Raw genomic sequence first — 14,431 nt, 5'->3', positions numbered from 1 at the left:
GCGTAGAGTTTGAGTGATTTCTAATTACTAGTAGCATTCAGGGTTATAGGGATGGGGTAAATAAAAGGTACTGAAGTGTTCAATCTATCATGATTGTATTGAATGGTGGGGCAGGCTAAATGGGCTGGTTCGCCTGCTTCTATTCCAATGTTCCTACGTTGTTGCTGGTGTATCCCCTAGTGAGTAGGCCTCAATCGGCAATCTTTAGCCCTCTGAAGCTGTCAACCTCTGGCTGGCAGTTTCTAAAAAGCTGGGCAGCCAGTGGTTGAGGCCTGCAATTGGCCACAAAACTCACCCGCGCTCACTCGTCAGCTCTTAAGGAGCTGAGAGGTGTGTACTTCCCTTAATTATCTGTGTGGTGGGGGAGGTGTGTTGTACTCTACATATCATGTGTGGTAAATGAAAATCAGAAAATTGAGCCCACAGTCTCAAAGAATCTAATAAACCTCATCATTGTTTCACATGCAAATTTGACAATAAGCTTAGGGAAAAATATCCCATCTTCATAGAACCTATCAGCTTGCGCTGATATCTTTAACTGGTCCAAAGCGAACAACATAGGAAAAACAATTAAAGCTATTTGTAGTTTGACCTTTTTAAAACCTCATTGCCACTGTTTGAGCACATCTTTCATATCTGTTTAACTGTCAGCTGCAAAGAAAGATAAGTTGCAATTCATTTAAAAGGAATAAAGACCAAGACATTCAAGGCAATTACCCAAGTTCTTTAAAAAACTAAATTAATTGTTGGTTGCATTTAGTGACATGGAATAAATTAATACAAAGAAACATTATACAATTTTTTCCATTTAATGCACTCTTTGCAAAGAGTGGCCCATTTGGAAGAGGTATAAGCAGATGTGCACACAAAGACTTCTTGGAAACATGCTAGTGTCTATCGGACCTTAAAATAAATGTCACAAATTGAATATGTGAAAGGGACCTCTAATTTAGGCTTTGTTCAACTGAATCGCATCTCTTCAGAAACATCAGCTATTTCCCTTTTCCATTCGAATGTGTCTAAAATAATTTCAAATGTTAGCACCACTTTGCCCTGGCAAGTGTTCGATAATGGTGATTTCAGCAGAAATTTGAGGAGTAGCCATGCTTTTTTGTTGACATTGAAAATGGATGTACAAGTGCATCGTTTCTAACTATATCCATTAATGTAGTAGCAAAAGATCTTATCTTTGTCTTTAGTTGCATTTTAATTATCTTATTCGGGTGTCTATTTCAGAACATTTGCATGCTATTTTATTTAACTAATTTAAACCTGACGTTGGTTTATAATTATTGGACCAATTTGCTAGCTCGGGCTTTCCTAACTAATTACTTTCTGAAATATTGGTACAAACCCAATTTTTTCTGAGCATTTGTATGTTGTGATCAACAAACCAAAAAGTGCTGAGAGCACAGGAACCAGGAATTATTCACTGACATCAGTGGGTTTTTTTTGCTTCAGAAACCAACCACTGCAGTTATATATTTCATGAGGTGACACTTATCCTCTGTATAGAGTTTGTATATTTTTTGATAAATTTATAATGAAATTTATCCAAGTAAATTTGACATAAAGATGTTAACATTGCACAACAGTTACAAATCACAACCACCTGATGAAAGAGCGGCGCTCCGAAAGCTAGTGCTTCCAATTAAACCTGTTGGACTATAACCTGGCGTTGTGTGATTTGTAACTTTGTACATCCCAGTCCAACAACGGCAAGAACTTAATCTACTTTGAACATCCTGTGCAAACATCAAGGTTGAGGTGAAATCATAGTTAATGTTTCAGGTCTGGTGACCCTTCCTCAGAACTGATGGGAGCTAGGAAAACGTCAGTTAATATGCAAAAGATAGGGTGGTGGGAGGGGGTAAGGAGTAAATGATAGGTGGGGATAGAGTCCAAAGAGAGCGAAGTACAGTTAGACAAAGGAGTCAATAATGATCTGGCTAGGAGGGTGAATAGCTGTTAATGAAGACTGTTAGTAGCTAATAGTGGATGGCGTGTAATGGCAGAGCTTGTGATAACAAGACCTGGTGTGTGTGGTAGGACTTGGGGAAGTTCAGGCCCTAAAATTATTGAGTTCGATATTGAGTCCGGAGGGCTGCAGAGTCCCAAAATGGAAAATGAGGTGTTGCACTTCCAGCTTGGGCTGAGCTTTACTGGAACACTGCAGCAAGCCTGGGTCAGAGATGTTAACCACAGAACAGGGTGATGTGTTGAAGTGGCAGGCAACAGGAAGCTCAGGGTCTTTCTTCTAGGCAGAACATAGATGAACTCTGAATCAGAAGTTTGGGCTAGAGCATCAGAGTGGTGTAAGTAAAAAGGAACAGAATGACAATCTGATTATGATTTCCATGCCTTGAGAGATTTGCCTCCGAAGTGAGATGCACCAACACAATATCCATTGTAAACTATTTTCAGAAATTATTTAAATATTTTAACAATGATTTTTCATTTGAATTTCAACATGTATGTGCTTGTCGCAAATTATGTTCAGCAATGTTGGGACTGAACCTGACCAGAAATCATAATTTTTGGTCAGTTTCATGGGCAGTTTCTTTCTGTGATTCCTAATGAGAGAAAATTCACTATTTTCCCAAGCTCACTTCGTTAACTACAGTCTGTGTCACAAGGGCGCCCTGAATATTGGATTCTCCCAATCACTGTAGGTGGACATATTAGCCATTGTCTGAACGTTCTGAGCTTCTTGGCACCAATGCCATCTTTAAAGCCCAGCCATGCCCCCAGCCAAACCATGGCAGTACAAAGCTGCCCTGCACAGTTTGTTTTATCTGCTCTAACCATTTTGGACAGAGTAATTGGCACCCCGATTTGCTGACAAGGAGCAGTAAGACCTGCTGGATGGATGCATGTGTGTGGTTGCCATGGAGAATAGCCTGAGATGTTGGTGACTGATGGAGGACCAGAGGAGTAGGTGGTGAGTTGGAGTGACCAGGATTCTGGTCTGACCTTCATGGTTACTCTCTAGTTTCTATGCAGCAGGTGAGAGAGTGGGAAACTGCACATAATGAGGAAAGATGACATAAAGTTGAGGAAATTAATCTATGCTCATACATTCTAAAAGGCCTCCCGCAATTTGCTGGTGAGAATCTTGTTTCACCATTCAACACTTTGATTGTAGAATGGGATTTTCTGCTGTTGATGCTGGGAAGCCCTTCATCTCCAATCACACATGATTCTCCCAGCTTTCTCACCAAGTCTATTTCATAGAGTCATTGAGATATACAGCATGGAAATAGACCATTTGGTGCAACTTGTCCAGGTATCCTAAATTAATCTAGTGCCATTTGCCAACACTTGGCCAATATCCCTCTGAATTCTTCCGATTCATATACCCATCCATATACCTTTTTAAATGTTGTAATTGTACCGGCCTCCACCACCTCCTCTGGTAGCTCATGCCATATATGCACCACCCTCTATGTGAAAAAGGTACCCCTTCAGTCCCTTTTAAATCTTTCCCCTCTCACCCTAAACCTATGCCCTCTAGTTCTGGACTCCCTCACCCCAGTGAAAAGACCTTGTCTATTTACCCTACCCATGTCATTTAGAAACTGGGAAGATTTGGCCCTTTTTCTTTTCTAATGACCTAACAAAAGTCAATTAAAATTCCACTGTTGTGAGCTGAAATACTGAACCTCAATTCAACCCTCCCGTCAAATCCGGGTTGATCACTTTTGAAGGTTTTTATTTTTGTCTTGATTGCCCTTAATGTAACTGCATGATTGACTGCTGTAAAGCTATTCAGTGATATCTGTAACAAATTTGTAATATAAATAACATTATATGGGAGCTACAAATGCTACGTTAAAGGCCACATATGGCTCTGATTCACTGTTACTAATTCCTGGCCTACAACCATCTTGCATCTTGTAGTGCTGCAGGCTAGAGCTTAAAAATGTGTTGCTGGAAAAGCAAAGCAGGTCAGGCAGCATCAAAGGAGCAGGAGAATCGGCATTTCGGGCATAAGCCCTTCTTCAGTCATTCCTGAAGAATGACTGACCTGCTGCGCTTTTCCAGCAACACATTTTTAAGCTCTGATCTCCAGCATCTGCAGTCCTCACTTTCTCCCTGTTCTACAGGCTAGGCCTGTCCAATGCTTCCACTACCTCCATAACCTGGAAAACAGGCCATGGGTGGCCAGATAGGCAGTAGGCAGGCTGTGTACCACAGTCAAACAAGTCAGCAGGGTGGTGTAAAACCTAACCCTGTGAATCAATGGGAGCACTCTGACATTCTACTAGCAGCTATGGAAGTTTGGAATATCTTTCTTGTCCAACAAGGTGATACTCAATAGAGAGTTACAGAGCAGAGACAACAAGGAGCAAGAACATCTGCAGTTCCTGGGCCACAACGGGGAGTTGCTTCTGGGTATCTTAGAGCACCTGAATAGAGGCCTAAAACATTTGACATTGCTGAGACCATTAAAGATGATGACATTGTCCAGCCTTGTTCCTCCTTCTAATTTCCAGAGCATTCTCATCCTGTTACTTGACATGATAAGCAAACTGATTTCTGTGCTCATGAACAGTTTGCTTCCTACCCCAATCCCTCTGCTCAACACTTGCCCCCCCACCGAGTGCCTGAGTTTCAGGTGCCCAAATACTGCTGCTGAAGCACCACAGCAGATTAAGGAGGGAAGGAGCAAGCAACTGAACAACATTGATGAAGAAGCCCTGGTATTTGGAACCACACATACCTTGAAGGCTGGAAGAGACTTGGATTTAGTACATGGTGAGCCATTAGACATTGTCAGCTCACCTAATATGAGGTAGCAGACACATACTGTTGCAGAGGACTCAAATAACAACCTAAATGAAGCAGGAGGCAGGATAGTGTTACGCCACACAGTCTCCCATTTAAAACAGAGGTGAGGATTATTTTTCTCTCTTTCAAAGAATCATTAATCTTAATTCATTACCGAAGAGATCAATGGAGATTGATGCATGAAATTGAGGGAAGGGTGAGTTAGACAGTGTTAATTGTTAACAAGGGCAGATGGGAGAGTGGGGTAAAGGCAATGATCAGATCAGCCAGAATGTTAGAGAATGATGGAGCACTCTCAAGGGCCTAAGTGGTCTCGTCCCATTTCCATTCCATTATGTTTTTAATTACACTACTTTCTCTCTATAAGAGGCAAATGTAGTCATTAATTTTGACATAAGTCACCTCTTACTGTATCCTGGGTATATTTTGGACTTATAAAAAGGACCTTCCTACATCTGCTAGATAATGTTTATCACGGCAATAGAGAAGACAAAGAGAATCCTCTTTTAATGAAGGAAGAGAAACTGCATGTAACAAAGAACAAGAAAATTTACAATGACAAATGCCAATAAGCCTCTTATATAGCTCAGATTCAAAGAAAATCCTTTTTCCAAGCAATTGACAAAAGTGACTGATACTTGTAGCAGAAAGTTTCATTTCTTTTCTTGTCAATCATTTGTAATAATCACACAATTCCTTGCTGGATATTAAACTTAATGAAACACGGATACCAAATTCTACATTTTGGTCCCCTAACACTTCAGTCTTTCTTTCGGAGGGTTCTACACAGAGCAGGATAAAATGTGACATTTCCATATCCCAGTAAGAAGCTGAGTGGGAGGAAATGTTCTCATATCACAATCTACATCGTTGTGTTTCGTTCCAATTTCTAAACATTTTTCTATACCCAACATTGCAGTTACCTACTGACTCCATATTGTACAATCACTGCATTTTGACCTTCTCTGACATCATGTGATTTTTAAAATATGTCCCCTCCATGTGGTTAAATGGTTCTGGGAGAGGTGGGTAGTCATTATTTAATCCTGGTGTGCCAACCAGCATGGTATAAGCAGACTTGATGTTATTTTCCTGAATGCAAACCTTGTATCTTCTCAATCAAGTGATACACTTTCCACTATTACAGACAGCCACAGATATACAATTTGACTTAAATATCCTCTTACAGTATCTGAATATTCATTCTACTAATAAAAAGGACTGCTTTGTCTCTGTTAGATAAATATTACCAAAGAAGTTGAGAAAAGAAAAAGAATCCTCTAACTAATCAGATTAAACCTATTTTGAGAACATAGTTCAATCAATTTACAGGGCAATTTTCACAGAAAATAGTGTTGATTTATAGAAAATACTGGATTTGTACTAATTAACAGTTTGCTTTTGGAAATAAAGTGTTATGAAAGATTATTACCACTAGTAAGTTAATTATGTCTATGAAACGTTGTTTGGATGATAATAGAGGTTTAAGTCTGCTCTCTCAGTTCACCACATCAAATTTCATTTGACCATCATCTGTCAGTAGCAGTCTGGGTCCTTTAACAAAATGTTGTGTATCTTAAAAATGCTCAGTCTAGATGGGATCCTAGTTTAAAAGAAAAAAATGTGCTTTTGTACTGAGCTCAAGTGCATGTAAGCATTGACAAATCCACCATCTGATTACTTATACTGCCTTTATTGTCATTTGCACTCGAATGAGTATAGTGAAATACTTGTAATGTCGCCTCTCAGTGCCATCTAAGGAACAGGATGCCTAGGTACAGATACTTTAAGTGTTGTCACAGCATTTAAATAGTAAAAAAAAAATTAGATTAGCATTGGAATACAGAGTTTTAAATGTCCAGAATGATAATAAAAGTGACCAAAAGTACTCCAGTTCTAGTCTTTTCCAACATGAGTCTGTGCCTGCCAGGCTTCAGAACTTGAGGCCATGGTGCCTCCTGTTCTCAATTGAAATATCAGGAACAACAATTAAACACATACCTTTAAACTATCCTGCTGCTATTTCAGTAAGGTTCACGGATTTTATTTGGTCATCTGCTGTGAATCTGGAAAAGGAGTTCTAAATCTCTGAATCTTGTCATAACCACTCAGGAGAAACGGAGGCTGTTCTAGATGAAGCAAATTGGCATAAATGCCAATGAGGAAGGATAGAGCTATTTATAGATAGTGAAACTGTTTCACAAATTGACAGACTTTATGAAGCTCTTTCCCATCATTCTTCATCATTTAACATCCCACTTCTGGATCTTCCAACCAATTAGGGAGTGTGCACCCAATGACATGTAGGATCTGTCAAAGAAAGGATTTGTAATTAAAGGAATATGGATTGCAAGGGCTCACTGACATTTGGACAATTGAAACTACAGTAACAACAGGAGTGTAGAGGAGAACTAAGAAAACTGGTACCTGGAAATCCTACTGTGGGGTCTGAGGATCTGCAGACTGGAAGATTCCAAGAAAGCAAGCAGCAAAGGGTTAGGGGGTGGCCCTCAACTGATATGCACCTTTCCAGTCACGGACAAGGACTGACAATCTACTCCACTGAGAGGTGCAGCTTGTGCCAGGAGGCTGAAGATCCAAGCAATGATCTCTTAAGAGAAGCTAAGCTTCTTGAGGCAATGATGACAAGACATGTTCTTTTGATCTTTTGCCTGCAGTCCCTTCCAGCTGGGTTTGTCTTTCCCCTCTGTCCTATGAAGGGACATGCAGCAGATGAGAGACAATTAGTGTTGCAGTTGTTGATATTGCTCCTGATGCTGTTGGTGCTGTAGGCATTCATCTTGCTTCCTCTTTGCCCTTCATTTTCCCTTGTGTGGCTTCAAAAGGCAACTACAGCATTTCCACTAAAAAACACAGCTGGAGTAATATGGCAAGAAAATTACTCAATAGGTTTCAAATCGATTAAAAGTGGCAAACTTGTTGGCCTTTCCAAATTCCTAAAAATATTTAAGTGGCAATAAGACAATACTTGCGCTCTCCCATTGTAACTAGTTCACTAATATAATCCCATGCTTATCAGTTGCATTTTCAACTAGTAGCTTCCGACAAATTAACTGTGTGTTACTACAAAGACAACATACTTTTTAACTTTTCATTAAGACTTTGATTTTGGTCTTCTTGAATTTACTCAGCATCCATTTTTGTCTGATTGTAAAATACCTTAAAATGCTCTTTACACATGAAAGGTCTATTTAAATTTAAATTCCTGCCTGAACATTATTCCTAGTTAAAAGGAAATCTGAAACCTTTCAGTGATTTTGTGCAATATGAATATGTCTTTAAAGAAAAGTAAAGAATTACTGACCGGATTTTTTGTCATGTCTGGTCTGTTGGCACAGAGTGAATGCAGCATATTTTTCCTAGATTCATCATACTTTCCTCCTTTCACAGCAACCAAAGATGTTGAAACGAATGGTGGTCTACAACTCGTCGTTTTGTTCTCAAGGAAAGCACGTAAATAATCACGGGCTTTTATCATAATTTTCTTGATTCTTTTCTGAATGCATTCTTTTGATGTAGACTTTCTAAATGAAGTAACTCTTGAGTTATCTCCTTCCTTTGGTTAGCTGCTCATATTATTTCGCTTTCAATTCTATGCATTCCCTGAGCTCGACCTAATGTGGGATATGATTGTCTAGTGATTTTATATTGTATACCAAACAGCTTGCATTCCGCTCTCCTTGCATTAATGACAATTTGTCTTTGCCCTTTTATATTATTGATTTTGCCTCCAAATGAGTAACTCAACCCAGAGTGACAAAAGCATGTCTAAATTTTACATTTCCCCCACTCCCCCACATCTGTGTGATTCTAGAAACCAGTACAACCATGTCAAAATCCTCAAAAAGAACTCTCCCAGTGATGTTTTAAGTAACATCTTTTCAATATAAAAAGCAAGACGTGCATTTATATACCTCTTTCATGATCACATGTTGTCCAAAAGGATTTTGCAACCAATTCAATGCATTTGAAGTGTGGTCAATATTGTAATGTAGGAATACATGTGTAAAATTTCATCAAATTGCCACTTCTGTCAGATTGTCCTAATATTGTGATATTGATTCAAATTAACAATAGTTGAAAGAAACTACAAAATACAAAAATTAGCAAGGGACATATTAACTGACAATTTGACTTTATTCTTTTTTAATCAATTTTATTAGTTACACGGAGCAGATAAAAGTTTTGGATGCATTGCCTTTTCTCAAGTAAATTTCAGAATTAATTTTCTGCCTATTACAATATTAGTAAAAAGTCAGTTTGTAAGTTTATGGAAAATGCATATCTGAGTCCTTATTGGAGAAGACTTAGAGAAGGATTTTCAATCAATTTATTGTTAAATATATTGTATTCCTCAAAGGTTTTACTGATTTATACAGAGCTCAGTGGTTCCGTACTAGGTCAGTTCTGAACTAGCCATTCCCACCTGAGGAAATAGTCAAATTTCAATAGTTGTTCTCAGAACCACTGGGCTGGGAGCCTAGAAGTGACGTGGGTTTCTGCTCCTGATTACGATTCAGTAATCCCCAGCTAAAAAGCTGATGTATATAGATACATTGAAGAAGAGCTTTGTTGTGAAGCTTCAATGTTTGAATAATGTTTATCTTCCATTTGCCAATGAAAATCTGGATTGTGGTTTGGTTGCCCTTTTACAGAAAGTAAACCTTTCTGTAAACCTTGTTACCCAATAACCATATTATCATCCTGACCTCCCAAATTCTCATCTTCAAGTCATTTGGTTGACTCCAGAGTTGGGAGGATCTGGCTTATGAGGAGAGATTGAGTAGACTAGGATTATATTTATTGGAATTTAGAAGAATGAAGGGGGATCCGATAGAAACATATAAAATTATGAAGGGAATAGATAAGATAGAAGTGGAGAGGATGTTTCCACTGGCAGGTGAAATTAAGACAATAGGCCATAGCCTCAAAATTAGGGGGAGCAGATTTAGTACTGAATTGAGAAGGAACTTCTTCACCCAGATGGTTGTGAATCTGTGGTATTCCCTGCCCAGTGAAATAGTTGAGGCTTCCTCATTGAATGTTTTTAAAGCTAAGATAGATAATTGTTTTGAACAGTAAAGGATCAAGGATTATGGTGAGAGGGTGGGTAAGTGGAGCTGAGTCCACGAAAAGATTATCCATGATCTTATTGAGTAGTGGAACAGGCTCGAAAGGACAGATGACCTACTCATGCTCCTAGTTCTTAAATTCTTAAATCTCTTTTAGCGTGACCTATAACCTCTGTTGTCCTGTGGTCTCAATCACTGACTCAATCACTATCTCTGATTTCAACTGTGTATGTTCTCAAGGCCTTCCAATTACACTTCCTCTATTAACTCACTAATCACTAACAAGAGCTTTATTTCCAGAGGTTATCAGCTTCCTGCCTGTCCACCATTTGTCCCGTTATTCATTAACATAGCTCTTCAGCTTTCATTTCCCCAACTTCTTGAAATTATTTTCACTTTTTCTATAGCCTTTGATGTGTCAAATAAGCTAGTCTTCTTGAATGTCCCTGTTCTATTTTCCAGCTCATGGTGACGTACTGCACTTTTACCTGTTTATTTGTAACCAGAGCTCCTTCAGCAACTGCTTCTCATCCTATCAGTACCTTTACCTCCAAGAGCTCTATCCGTGATTCCCTCCTTTCACCCTTCAACATGCTGCCTCTTGTTTATACCATCTGCAGATGTAGATTCAACTTCCAAAAGTATGCAAATAACACTTGCTTCTACCTCTCCACCACCTCTGACTCTTCCTTTGCCTTTGTGCTTTCTGATGACACATCTGGCAGTTTTAAGCCATAATTTCTTGAAGAGAAATATGAGGAAAATGAAAACAAAACCAAAATATTGCAGAGACCACAAATCTGGAATAAAAACATAAAATGCCAGATGTGCTCAGCAGTAAAGAGAAAAACAGAGTTATTGTTTTATGTCAGTGATCTTTGATAACAGTTTCTGTTTATGTATTGGAAGTCTGCATTTTTTGATCTGTGGTCCCACCACAAATACTGTGTTCGTTTTAACAATTTCACCTTGATTCTCATCCATTGTTTCAGTCTGTAAGGTTGTCCACAACTTTGACATTTTGTTCAACCCATACTAAGCACCTGATTCCATATTCCTTCCATCACAAAGGTCACTCACTTCTAACTCAATAGTATCACCAGCTTCCACCCTTATTCTACCTCTAATGTAACATGGGATAGTAGAAGTTGAAACCCTCGACCTATTTAAAAGGTGGCTTCATTCATATATCAAGTGCTGTGGTTTGCAAGGCGAGATCAAATGCTGAAAAGTGGGATTATGCTAAATGGTATTTTTTTAGCCAGCACAGACACAATGGGCGTAGTGGCCTCTTTGTATGCTTCTATGTTTCTATGTGGACTAATAATTTGCTCACCCCTCCTAATTGCTCCTCCATTGGGACAGCAGTTGGATAAGAGCCATATAAATGCAAATTGTTGTGCTTGAAGGAAGGTCATCCGGGAGAATTGATAGAGAGTAATTGATGCATAATCTAACAACTTCAAGGAAGGAAAAGAGGAGGTTGGCATGCAAAACAAAACATATTCAGTGCTCAGTAATTCTTGCCAAATCTCATGAAAGAAATGTTTGCATCTCAAGTGGTTCTTACAGATCAACAAAAATATTGTGCTTTGAAATGACCTGATAATCAGTGTGCATGAGAAAGAGGTGAATGCAGTCTTTAAAAAAAAGATTGGTAGCAATATCCTCAAAAAGCAATGACTGAGGCAATTGTCACAATCAACTAGCTCATTTATTTTGTATATCAACTGGCTCATCATAAGAGATGGAATACCATGTATGAAACAAAGTTGTGGATAACAGGATCCTTCCCTTTGACTGTCAGGTGAAATTACAGCACACGGAAATAAATGCAAATGTTGCCTTAGAGGGAGATATTTTCAATCTACAGAATCATTTCCTTGTACCTTGTTTCAGATCCGACAAGTTTCTTCAGTTAAACAAAGGATGATTGACACTTATACATACTTGTTATGAAATTTATTTGAAATTTGACAACTGATTTGCCTTTTAATAAAGAAATGAGAAAGAAAATCAGTAAGCATTGTGAACTAAGATGTAAACAAACTTAACCAATTGTTGTGCTCTTTAATGGAAAACTATGTAATGATATTTACAGTTGCAAAATATAGTGTGATGGATAATACTGAGATAAACAATTGATCTGTCAATGTATTAATATGAAGCTGCAATTTCACTAAACCTGGGGTTGAAGGCAAGAAAAAAAAACAAGAGGCCATATTAACACAACGACACCATAAACATGTAATGTGAAAAGTAATTTGTCATGGTTTCTTGTCATCACAGGGCTTCCAGAAGTACGTGGAGGACTTTGATCCTTATTCCATGGTAAGCAATGCAGCTAATTACAAGCTAGAGATCAGTTACCACAGCAACAAAATGAGAAACTACTTAGGGAAGGGGTAATTGAAGTGAGAAAGTCTTGAGAGGAGTTCTTTATGACTGAAAGATATTCCATCTATAGATTGATTCATCTAGTACAAGATGGAAATGTGTGTTATTATAATGCTCATTATTCTGTTCATGTGTTCCTTGAAAAGTGATTAAGTGACACAACAATGTCTGATTTCATGTGCTGGTTGTGAAATAGTTTGTGTCGGTTGTGAAACACTTTTGAACACCCAGATGATTATGATAATGTGCTTACATTGCACTCTGACATTGCAGTACTTTGTGCATAACTCAGAAGTAACTTGCAATCAGCTGGATATTGATCGTGTGGAGTTGATCAACTTTAAAGCTACCAGTATTAATCAACCTTTTCAATTTCATATTTGTATCAATTTGACAGTATTAATGCAATACAAAGACTGCACAAAGAGCTCATGAAATAGCTGTACTCCAGACCAGTTTTGGTTTTTTAAGAAGTGGTCTACCTGATTAAACACTGTAATAGCAGGGAGTAGGTAATATCCATTTCAAGAAAAAAAATGGAAGAAGTCCCATTTGATGACATTAAGCTAGTAGTTATCTGCAGACAATGTCAATAAAGCATAGAATATAGAATCCACAAGCTTCAGATCTTGTTTGCAGCAGATTTTAATCAACCCCAGTGATTTGATCTTTCACATGGATTAACATCATGACTCAGATTGTAATCATTTCACTTTACCATTGTCCGCAGATGTTTGCATTTTAACTGGCTGTGATGAGGAATTTGTTTCTGTGAAACACCCTTGATAGGGAATTCAAGAACTAGATGAGCAGGCCATTTAACTATCTATATCTTTAACCAATCAGAACGAAAACATAGAACAGTACAGCATAGGAACAGGCCCTTCAGCCCATGATGTTGTGCCGAACAGGACGCCAAGTTAAACTAATCCCTTCTGCCTGCATTTGTTCTATATCACTCCATTCCTTGCATATTTCATATGCTTATCTAAAATTCCCTTACATGGCTCTATCGTACCTGCCTCCGCCACCACTCCTGGCAGTGCGTTCCTGACCCCTACCACTCTGTGTCCCTCACATCTTCTTTGAACTTTCCTCCTCTCACCATAATGCATGCCTCTAGTATTGGTCATTTCAATTCTGGGAAAAAAATTCTGACCGTCAACTCTATCCGTGCATCTCATCATTTTATAGACTTGTACCAAATCTCCTCTCAGGACATCTTAATGGTATGTACAGGGTTTGAAGCAGCAAGTCTAAGTTAGTGATAAAAAGATGAGATGAAAAGGCAAATATTTATCCCAGGCAAAAAATAAAAAAAGTAAAATGAATTGGAATCTTTTTAAATATCCAAGAATGATGAAAGTCTGAAGTGATCATCACATGTAAATATTAATTTTTAAGGTCATATGGAACTGAGTCAATGAAAGCAAATGATACAGTATACTTGTAAGTATAAGCAACTTATGTGAGTAGGAGCAGTGAGCTTTAATAATTAAATAAAGTCAGGCGAATGAACATGAATGGCTTATGTAAATGACAGTGCACAATGACAGCTTTGTGTAGAGAGAAGGAGAGCTCTGGGTATAGTGACTAGAGACATGTTGGCTGCAGGGACTCTGTGATAAATCAAGAAGAAAGTTCAAAGTATCTGTGTGCGGCTTTTTAATGCAGCCAGCATGTTGTCATTTTACTTCCTGGTTCGCTGGCTTTTCTGATAGTGGTAAAATGTGGAAAACAATTTTCAATTTCCATCATCTGATTTTGATATCCGATACCTTTCATTGATGAATTATTTTTTTAAAGAGAATATGCTGGGATAAGATGGCTGTAGTGTTTACTTGACCAGATTGAACTCAGCGCATGAAACTGCTGTGAGATAACAATGGGAGTCTGAACCTCAGTCAGATGTGAAGAAACTCCTGTCTCCTATTTTTGATTTGCATCTTTCTGGAAGTTTCATATATTGGAATGAAAGTTGCCTACAAATTATTCATCTTAAAGACACATTGACGTCAAACATAGAAATACCCAAGTATACTATATTTCAGGCAAACAAGTTTAGGGCAGAGCAAATGAAAAATGCTTTTGTAACAACAAAATTGGAAGAGTCTTGCTCCCTTCACACCTATTTTCCACAACCTCACCTC

The 14,431-nt window shown here is 38.3% G+C and overlaps 1 protein-coding gene across 2 annotated transcripts in view; it reads left to right on the top strand.

The window, feature by feature from the left end:
* Positions 1 to 14,431, top strand: part of ush1c (Usher syndrome 1C) — a 212,481-nt gene that overhangs the window by 151,846 nt on the left and 46,204 nt on the right. For both annotated transcript variants that reach the window (XM_043705961.2, XM_087996593.1), the window contains exons 21-22: positions 8,203 to 8,265; positions 12,174 to 12,215. In XM_043705961.2, coding sequence (XP_043561896.2) covers positions 8,203 to 8,265; positions 12,174 to 12,215 — 105 coding nt within the window. The remainder of the gene's footprint in view (positions 1 to 8,202; positions 8,266 to 12,173; positions 12,216 to 14,431) is intronic.

This window comes from Chiloscyllium plagiosum, unplaced genomic scaffold (genome assembly GCF_037043375.1).
Source record: "Chiloscyllium plagiosum isolate Xiang-an unplaced genomic scaffold, Cpla_swu_hap1 HiC_scaffold_18, whole genome shotgun sequence".
Taxonomy (NCBI): Eukaryota; Metazoa; Chordata; class Chondrichthyes; order Orectolobiformes; family Hemiscylliidae; genus Chiloscyllium; species Chiloscyllium plagiosum.
This window is presented reverse-complemented; position numbering and strand designations above follow the sequence as displayed.